The 9,348-nt window shown below is 55.0% G+C and overlaps 1 protein-coding gene across 6 annotated transcripts in view; it reads left to right on the forward strand.

Annotated features, from left to right (window-relative positions):
* The window catches only part of IKBKE (inhibitor of nuclear factor kappa B kinase subunit epsilon), a 29,900-nt gene extending 22,938 nt beyond the window's left edge, over positions 1 to 6,962 (forward strand). For 5 of the 6 annotated variants that reach the window (XM_042976041.1, XM_042976042.1, XM_042976043.1 and 2 more), the window contains 4 exons: positions 956 to 1,052; positions 1,796 to 1,908; positions 2,115 to 2,186; positions 3,882 to 4,725. In XM_042976041.1, coding sequence (XP_042831975.1) covers positions 956 to 1,052; positions 1,796 to 1,908; positions 2,115 to 2,186; positions 3,882 to 3,915 — 316 coding nt within the window. In that variant the 3' untranslated portion in view covers positions 3,916 to 4,725. Of the gene's footprint in view, positions 1 to 955; positions 1,053 to 1,795; positions 1,909 to 2,114; positions 2,187 to 3,881; positions 4,726 to 5,381 lie in introns of those variants that run through there. The other variant, XR_006213874.1, reaches the window with a different exon arrangement.
* Positions 6,963 to 9,348: the final 2,386 nt, after the last annotated feature.

The following is a 9,348-nucleotide window of genomic DNA, read 5'->3' on the forward strand; positions in this document are numbered from 1 at the left end:
AGGTCTCATTCTCAATACCACACAGCTAGTAAGTAGCAAAGACTAGTCTGTGGGTATGACTGCCTGGAAACTCTGGCTTCTTTCCATGTTTCCAGGTGGTTGTGTTGGGAAGCCCCCTCTCTGGGGAGAAGTGGGATGCGGCCCTTGAATAGAACCCTCTCAGACGGCCCCCTGTAGGAGTTCTGGGTTTTCCCTTCTCCGATGAGTCCCTCCCTCCTTCCCCTGCCTGTGGGAATACCGGCCCCTCCTGAGAAGAGAGGGCAGGTTCCCAGGCCCGTATGACCTGTGGGCTTGTTATGGGGCTGACACCCATCCTCACATTAGAACACATCTCCTCCTCCACCCCCCCACCCCACCCCACCCCTCCCCACCCCAAATTCTGATTTAATTGGTCTGAGGTCAGGCTTGCAAGTCAGCACTTTAAAAGCGCCTCCAGGTAATTCTAATGTGTAGGCGGGGGTGAGAATCAACCACTGGTTTATCTGTCCTTGGGTTGGTTTCCTTTTTGTGCAGTGGGGAAAATGGTCCTGCCCACTCCCTCCACTTAGAGAAAAAGAGAATTCGTAAAAGAGTCCTGACCTTGATTTGCTCTGGAAATGGGGCCGTTCCCGTAGTAAGTGCCCTGGGGTGGGCTTCCTCTGTCTGTCTGGAGCCTGACCTGGCCCCGAGCTCGTCCTCACTGGCATGTGTGGTGGGCCCAGCCACATGTGGTTGTGCACTCCCGCCGTGGTTCTGCTCGGACCCTCAACAGTCTCAGTCAGAAGTGCCCTCCGTGAGAGGTGAGGGCGCACCCGGCAAGAGGCAGTGAGGGGGGCAGATGCCAGGACCCATCATCTCCATCCTCCGCTGTCTGGAAAGCCTCTCCCCGTGTCTGCGTGGTGACCCGAAGGGCGGCTGGATGGGCCCCTGTCAGAACGCGCAAACCCAGCTCTGATTTCTTACCTGCTCTCTCCAGGGAGGCGCACGAGACCAGGATCCGCTTGCGTATGGTCAGCTGTTCTGTGGCTGCCTTTAACACAGAAGCCCAGGGAGCCCAGGAGAGCCTCAGCAAGGTGCGAGATCTTCAGGGGGCACCGGGGCTGCCGAGAGGAAGCCAGGTCAATCCGGCACCCTGGGGCCACGGGGCCATCCCCCTGCCTTTGGGCAGGGCTGCCTTCAACCAAGCCCAAGCACTTTGTGGGGTTGGAGGTCTCTAACATACAAATGTGCCCTGAGGTGGGGACAGAGGGAAGGGAAGGCACTTCCTGGTGATCTGAGACTGAAGGTCACTGCACAGACAGCTTCCAGAACTCTGGGACATCTTCCTCGGGCCCTGTGGAGCCGGGAAGTGTCCAAGCTACTCCTGAGAGAGGCCACGTGATCTCTCTGTGGTCTTTTAGTCTGCTCTCTGGGAAGAGACCCCCACACAGGCAGCTCTGGGAAGGCTGCTTCTCTGGTCCCCAGCCCGTGGCACCTGTAGCCAGCCTCATCCCTTCAGAGGCTGGCTGGGCTGTCCTGCCCCTTCTCTGGAGCTCCTGGCTTGGGCTGGGCCATGGCGTTGTGGGCTGGACCCAGAGGAGAACTGGACAGTCTGGACCGTTAAATCCAAGCACAGTCGAGGGAGGGTGGCTGTGTCAGCCATGCTCCCAGGGTGGGAAGCAGGAGCTTGTGGGAAAGGCTTGGGCATTCTGGGTGCCCCAGGGATGCAGGCTGAGAGCCATTTTGTCACCCTTTTCTTACCCTTACTCACACCTCCCTTACAAAGAAACACACCTGCTGGCCCCCCCTCCTGACTAAAGTGTGGCTTTCCCTTCAGATCCTTGACCAGTTATCTCACCAGCTCCTTCAGGACAGAACAATGGGGGCTCAGGTCTCAGCACCCCCCACAGCTCCCCACCCCAGCCCTGCACTGACAGACCTGGTTCTGCAGTAAGTGCTGGAGAGAAGAGGGGAAGTGTGTGTGGAAGGGAATAGTGGGGGAGGGGGAGGGTGCAGAGGTGAGAGCCCAAAGGGTTCTGCCTCAGGCCTGGGAGGCAGGAATCAAGAGAGTCTGGGTGGCGGGCTTCCTGGGGAAGGGGTCAGGCGGGCAGCTGGGCCTCAGCCACAGCCGCCTCTCTGCCCTCTGCCTTGGACAGCATGCAGGAGCTCTGCGAGGAGGTGAAGCTGCTGGCCTTCGACCTTCAGGACAACAACCGCATCATTGAAGGGTAAGGAGCTCCCACTGTGTGTGGGGACGGGCGGCTCCTCAAGCCACCCTTGGGTCCCTGTGCCTGCCCATGCAAGTTTGATGACAGGTGTCCCTTTTCCAGTCACGTCAGAGCTTTGGCCTTGTCCTTAGGTGGGTCGCCATCTTTGTGCGGTGTAGGCTTTCACTAGAGTCTTGAGGACGTGAGCCTCAATAAAGTCAGACAGGAGGACTCAGAGGCACGTGGGTTTGTGGCCACATCCTGCTCCCTGAGAATGTGGACTCTGCCTGATGCCTTCCCCAGACCGAGCCCTTCAACCTCCGCAACCATCCATAGAGTCCTGCTGTCCATGTCCCACACCAGGAAACCGCAGTACAGAACGTGGGTTAACTGCCCGAGGCCTTTCTCCCGCCCTGTTGGGCTCCGTCTTTGTGCACATGTTCCCAGGGCCGCCAGGCTGCGGGCCCAGCCTCAGAGACTCTGGATCACCTCCTGTTAGGGTCCCCTCCCCAGGGTAGGGGGCAAGGTGTACCACAGGGGGTGCGGCAGGACTCAGACTTTTGGATTTTTTGCACCAGTGACATTCACAAAAGAGAGCTGGAGAATAACAGACTGACCAACTTCTCACATATCCAAGTAAGCGCACTTGAAAGGGAAAAAGCCCTGCCGTCTAGTAGTCCTGCTTGTATAAAGCACATTTTTAATACCAAGGAGAAGGGGGGACCTAATCTCGGCATCGAGGATGGTCCTTGCCCTGAAGGTCAGAGTGCCTGTTTACATACATACACACTTGTGCATGTGTGCGCACACCCCACACCCTTCCCACCAGCCTAGTCTGTCGCTTCCCCACGGGACAACCTGGGGCGCAGTGGAAAGAATCTGCAGAAATTCCAACAGGACCTGACTCCTGGCTGCTCTGTACAAAGGGCATGAACCTGGGAGATTTGTCCTGCTTTCAGCTTCGGTTCCCTCCCCTGTGAAATAGGAATGAATGGTGCCCCTCCCTGATGTTGGACTAAGCAGGATGAGAGACACCATGTGCTGGGGAGGAGGGGCACAGAGAAAAGGGCTCACTAAATGGCAAGTGTTGGGAGCTGGGGAGCCAGGAGCAGAACTTACGCTTTTCCTGACTTTCAGGGTCCTTGGGCTGAGGAGGGAGCTCCTCCCTGACCCATCCCAGCAAGGGGAGAATCCATCCTCTTAAACCCCTGCAAGGGGGTGGGGGGGGGGCGGAATTCTTTCCCAAGCGGCCCTCGTGGGCAGGAAGTTCCAATTTTAGTGCTGACATAAATTTTTCTTGCTGTGATATGGAGTTTATTTACAGATAGCTCAAAACTTTAGTGAATTTTCACTTCCTTATTCAGAGCTGTAGCCAAAGAGCCTACAGAAACAACTTGAATTCCTCTCCCCACCTCAGCTGCTCCTGACCTTTGGCCACACTGGATTCACCAGGGGAGCTTTGAAGAGAGTGGCTCCCAGGTCTTGCCTCCAGAGACTCTGGTGCCGCAGGAGGTTGGGGATTTTGTAAACTCCCCAGGTGATTCTAAAGTGTAGTCAGGGATGAGGACCAGAGTCGGGGGTCAAAGACACGACGAGGGGACAGCTCAGGATAAAATGGCTGGGTGTTCCTGAAAGTTGAGTGTGTTGGGTCCTGGGTTACGGGCTGCAGGCTTCTCTGCCTAGGTGGGGGAAGCTAACTGGTAGCTTTCCTTACAGGTTAAGTAGGCCCCCGTCGGCCCCTGACTCCTGAGGTCCGAGCTCCATGGGGGCACGACATCCTGAAGCATTAGAATCATTCAAAGCCCGCTCTCCTGCCTGCAGTGCGGGACCTAACACAGGATGATGTCTGGTCCCATCTCATCAGCCTACCTCTCTCCCGGCCAACAGCTGGGAGATGTCACCAGCATTACCTTCCACTGCCTCTCTGCCGGAAGCAGCACAGTAGGACCTGGGGTGCCAGGCCATCTCCGTCAGGCCCCACTGCCTGGGCTGAACTTTGTGTCTCTCTCACACAGGCTCAGGTACGGCTCCTCCGTCTCCCGGGCCTGTGTGGCTAAAGCTGGCAGGCCGCCTGGGGGGAGAAGAGACTCAGATCACTCCCATCGATCTGCCCACCCACCTCTTCTGGTTTACGGGGCTTCACTTCTCAGGGAACAGAAGAGGAGGCCTCCAGGGGTTCCCCTAGGATGCTAGGTCAAGCGACCTAATTTCAGTCTTCCTTCCTCTTGAGGGGTTCCCCAGGGAACATACAACCCTCCCCTCTCCTACGATTTCTGGGGCTCCCCACCCTCAGCCCCAGGCATTCCAGAGCCTGATTTTGCCTCTACTCTTGGTCTGGCAGAGCCTGGCAGAGTTGAGAGAATGGGTGGTCAAGGCCAGGTGCTAGGTCCCCGGGGACCCTTGCCCTCCTCATTCTGCCCGAGGCACTGCCGGGCTCTGGGAGACGCAGCCAGCCACTGTCAACAGTGAGCACAGGCCCGTAAGCCCAGTGCCCAAAGGAGATAAGAGGCCTGCACCTTGAAGAAGTGGAATAAACGTGGCGTGGCCTTCTTTTTCTCTACTTCTGAGTGGCTCTCGCTGGGCTGTGTCTGTGAGGCAGGGGAAGGCTCTTGGCTGTGTGTGTGCTTGACATCCCAGCAGGCGGTGGGTGGGGATCTGTGAGGACAAGGACTGGGAAATGGAGGCGGGACTGGTCACTTCCTGATCCCTGCCTTTCCCCTAAATGGGCCCTAATTTCAGGGAAAAGTCCAAGGAAGATGGCATCCTGCTGGGAGGGCTTGCCTGCCCATTCCTTCTCCTGCCCCTAGTCATTTGGGGGGGACTTATAGGGGGCCTGGGACTTGGGGAGAAAGGAGATCTCTCTCCCCCACCAACTCAAATCTACCATCTAAGGGCCTACTCCTCCCCCACCCCCATTCCCCACCACTGTTCAAAACCTAGGCTGTGTCCTAAATATCGAGCTTAAGCACTGCTGTGGACCATTTTGAGTATTCCCTCATTTTGCCTAGAAGCTAGAACGGTGCCTGGTCACTCAGACTTGTACAAACGCAGTCTTTCCCCGCACTACATCCAGCCTTCCCTTAAGCAGAACTCAGCTACCCACCTAGCCTAGGGGGTGGGGGAGAATGCAGTCAAGTAGCCCCATGAGGGGAGGGAGATGTGTGGGAGGCTCCATTTGTGCATGAAGCATGAAAACAACACTATGCTTGACTCTAGATCACCCCAGAAATCTTTCCTGCCCGTCTTCACGAAACCTCCATGTCCTCAGAGGCTACCCTGCCTAATGACCCAGCAGGGCAGAAGTGAGGAGACCTGGGTCCTGCATTCTGATACCGTCCATGCTGCTTCTCTATGGAAAAGACCAGCACCCTCTAAAGACCCAGGGGAGGGGCACCGAGGGGCTGCTTGCATCGGGCCTAAGTGGCTTCACGTATGCCATTTGGGGGGGTGGCGTCCATGGGGTCATCTATACCCAATGGGCTCAGAGTCTGGGGCCCCTGGAACCAGCTGCTGCCTCTCCACGGCCCTGGGCCCTGGGCACGCCTGGTCTGCTCTGCCTGCGTGAAGTTCAGGCTGACACTTCTGGTTCATCAATGGCCTTGTAGGGAAGTCCCAGCATGGATTTTCCCTGGCAGCTGTGGCTGCCTCTGGATCACATATGCTTGGTGGAGCTCAGCAGAAGAGCCAGGGGATGCCTGAAAGCCAAGTGTGGATTTTTGAGACATGATATGATCCAGGCTCTGTGATCTCATGAGCAGAGCCCAGCAGAGGACATCCTCAAAGGCTCCAGTCTGTTCCTGTGCTGGGACGTGGACGCCTCCCCCGATTTAAACTCCTGCAGAAATTCTGATTCTGTGCGAGGAACTGGACCAAGGCCCAGATTCAGAACGTTGTAAGATCCTCAGGTGTCTGAAGACCTCTTAAACTCCTTCTGTCCTCTGTAGTGATTCCTAACACGACACTTAAAATGAGCCCACTCGGTTCCTCAGGCATGAACCGAACACCCGTACTGTGCCAGGCCCGGTTATGGGTACCAAAACCACACAGGTGACTACGATGCCTCACCTGCTCCCAGAGGAGTTCACCTTGATGGGGGAGGCATCTCAGTGTCATGAGGAGAGTAGGAACACACAGGTCAAGTGTGGCATTACGTCACCGTCATCACAGGGGACCGCGGTTAGGTCAGGGAAGGACTCGGGCGGCAGTGGACTCCGGTGAGGTCTTGGCAGGTGAGTGGAGTTGCCTAGCAAAGAAGGCATGACAGGCGTCCCCGGCAGTGGGAACGGCACAGCCACGGCATGGAAAGAACTGTAAGAATGTGTGTCACTGTGGAGTAAGCTGAAGTGGGAAGTCAGTGTTGAGGAAAGAGGGCAGCCAGACCCAAAAGGTCCTGTAGGCCACACTAGGGAATTTGAGCTTTACCTCAGGGAAGCATAGAAACAGGTTTAAAGCCAAGGCCAACTGGTATTTTAAAGATATGACTCTTTGGTGTCGCTGTGGAGGGTGTATTGAAACACCGTGCCTCGGTCTCATTTGTAAAGTGGTGATGACATCTTTCAAAGTTACAGGTAGGAATAGATCAGATATTTCCACAAAGTGCCTGAAACACGTTAATTCTCTGCACACCCCCTGCCCCTCCCTTGGCTGTGAGGATCCTGTGCAGGGTAGATCAAGAAACAGATGCTCTTGGGGCGCCTGGGTGGCTTAGTCAGCGAAGCATCTGACTTGTGGATCTCTACTCAGGTCATGATCTGATGGTTCGTGAGTTCAAGCCCCACATCAGGGTCTGTCCCGATGGCGTGGAGCCTGCTTGGGATTCTGTCTTTCCTTCTCTCTGCCCCTTCCCCGCTTGTGTGTGCACTCACATTCTCTCTCTCTCTCTTTCTCTCTCTCTCTCAAAATAAATAAATAGACTTAAGAAAAAAAGAAATAGAAGCTCTTGTGTCAGATAAGTTCAGTCAGTGGCTCAGTTCGGTCACAAATATCTGGAAAGAATCCACATGGCATTTAGATTTATGGCGAGCATCCTCTTAAAATAGGCTAGTCCATGTTAAAAGTGGGCCTAACTAGGAGGATGTGGGGGCACATCTGGGCTCCCCATGCGGTTAGTGCAGCCCACTCTGGAGGGCCTGGTGCCTCTTTCAGTGCCCAGAGCTACAGGCCTATAGTCTCGGTGTTTCAGAATCTGCTCAATTTCCTCTTTATAGGCTGGTGTCCGGGTTCAAAACAGATTCTGGGACCCCGCCCACATGATTCCAATCAGTAAGGGTGTAGCCCAGGAACTGCAATGTGGATGAGCTTCCCTGGCGATTCTTTTTTTTTTTTTTTTTATTTTTTAAAAATGTTTTTATTTATTTTTGAGAGATCATGAGCAGGGGAGGGGCAGAGAGAGAGGGAGACACAGAATCGGAAGCAGGCTCCAGGCTCTGAGCTGTCAGCACAAAGCCCCAGGTGGGGCTCAAACTCACGGATCATGAGATCATGACCTGAGCTGAAGTCGGATGCTTAACCAACCGAGCCATGCAGGTGCCCCTTTCCTGGTGATTCTTAAGCTAAAGTTTGAGAACACTGAGGCAGAGTTTGCAAACGACCTGCAGAGGACATGTGAACGCCCCAGCACAGGCCAATGGGCAGTGGGCAGTATACGCCTGACCAAGCACTGCCCCCCCACCCTGACAGCTGAGGTCAGGGAGGTTAGGCTAGGGGACAGGACAGATCTCCACAAGGACCTGGCCACTCTCCCACTGCACCCACTGTTTGCTTTCTCGGGCCTATCTCGCTTCAGCAGGGGGAGCCTCTGCTACAGTCATTTGGGAGTCACTTCCAGGCTGCTTCAGTGGTTTTGTAAAAGGTGGAATCCTGGCTTCTTTTCCTTTCATCTCACAGAGAATCCTTAGCCAAGTGATGCCAACGGGAGGCGGTAAGGAACGGGCCAGGATGGCCTGAAGGAGCTTCAGACTATTTCCCTTGGAAGCTCTGAGTAACAGCAGTTACTTCAAGCAGCTGGGCCCTTTCCCAGCGCCCTCTGTAGAGAGACGGGGGTGTGTGGGGGAGACAAGAGATGGGAGTAAGGACAGGAGAGAGGGTGGGAGGCAGGAGAGAGAGGAAGGGAGTGATAAAGAGATGGACAGGCAAAGGGTAATGGAGAAGGAGGGCGGAGGGGGAACAGAAATGAGAGGACCGAGACCCAGAAGAGATAATTGTGTGTGTGTGCATGTGTGTGTGTGTGTGCGCGCATATGTGGTGGGTTGGGTGGGAGCAGGAAGAGCCGGGAAGAACATCCCGGCCACTGTGCTTGTGCTGGTCTGTCACAATCTTCGTCCCTGGCTTCCTGCCACAGCAATGGGCCCAGAGCTGACTTCGTGCTGGAATATAAGTGGCTGTGGCTTGGAGCCTCCTCTCTGGCTGAGGGGGAGAAACTGCAGACAGATCTGCCTGGAATATCTGAGTTTTTCCAACACAGAAAGAAGAAACATACACACACACACACACACACCAGTCTTATCATAAGCCTGGTGGAGCGACTTGGGTGGAAAAATCCCATAATTGAGATGCAGACCGAGGAGGCATCACTAAACTGTTGGCAAACAAGCCCCACCCACCACCCCACCCTACAGGGTGACACCTTTCCAGGAGCCCTCAGATCCTTGCTCACGTTTGAACCCTGGTTTGCCCTCTTGTCCCAAGTACTGTCAAGGACCCAGATGATCCCTGTGGGAGCACTGGGGGTTGGTGACACAAAGAAAGCCCATCCTCCTGAAGTGGGGAAGACATCCTCCTAGCCTTCAGCCCTGGCCATGGAGGCAAGAAATCCACCCCAGTGACCATCAACTTTGGAGGAGTTCATGAGTCTTAAATAGAGTTCCCAACACCACTGTCACATCTATCCCGCCCAGCAGGTCACTGGGTGCCTTTTATTCTCCCTGGGCCAGGTAGTTCTTTGTCTCTCCTCCCTGGGTGCAGGGACCATGGCTTAAAGGTTGTTAAGAAATGAGTTGGTAGCTGACAATTGAGTTCATTTCATTAAAAATATATATATTTTTTTAATTTTAGAGAGAGGAAGAGAGTGCAAGCAAGGGAGAGGGGCAGAAGGAGAGGCGGGGGGGTCTTAAGCAGGCTCCATGCTCAGTGCCAAGCTTGATCCCACAACACTGAGATAATGACCTGAGCCGAAATCAAGAGT

Source organism: Panthera tigris, chromosome F3 (assembly GCF_018350195.1).
Source record: "Panthera tigris isolate Pti1 chromosome F3, P.tigris_Pti1_mat1.1, whole genome shotgun sequence".
NCBI classification, from domain to species: Eukaryota; Metazoa; Chordata; class Mammalia; order Carnivora; family Felidae; genus Panthera; species Panthera tigris.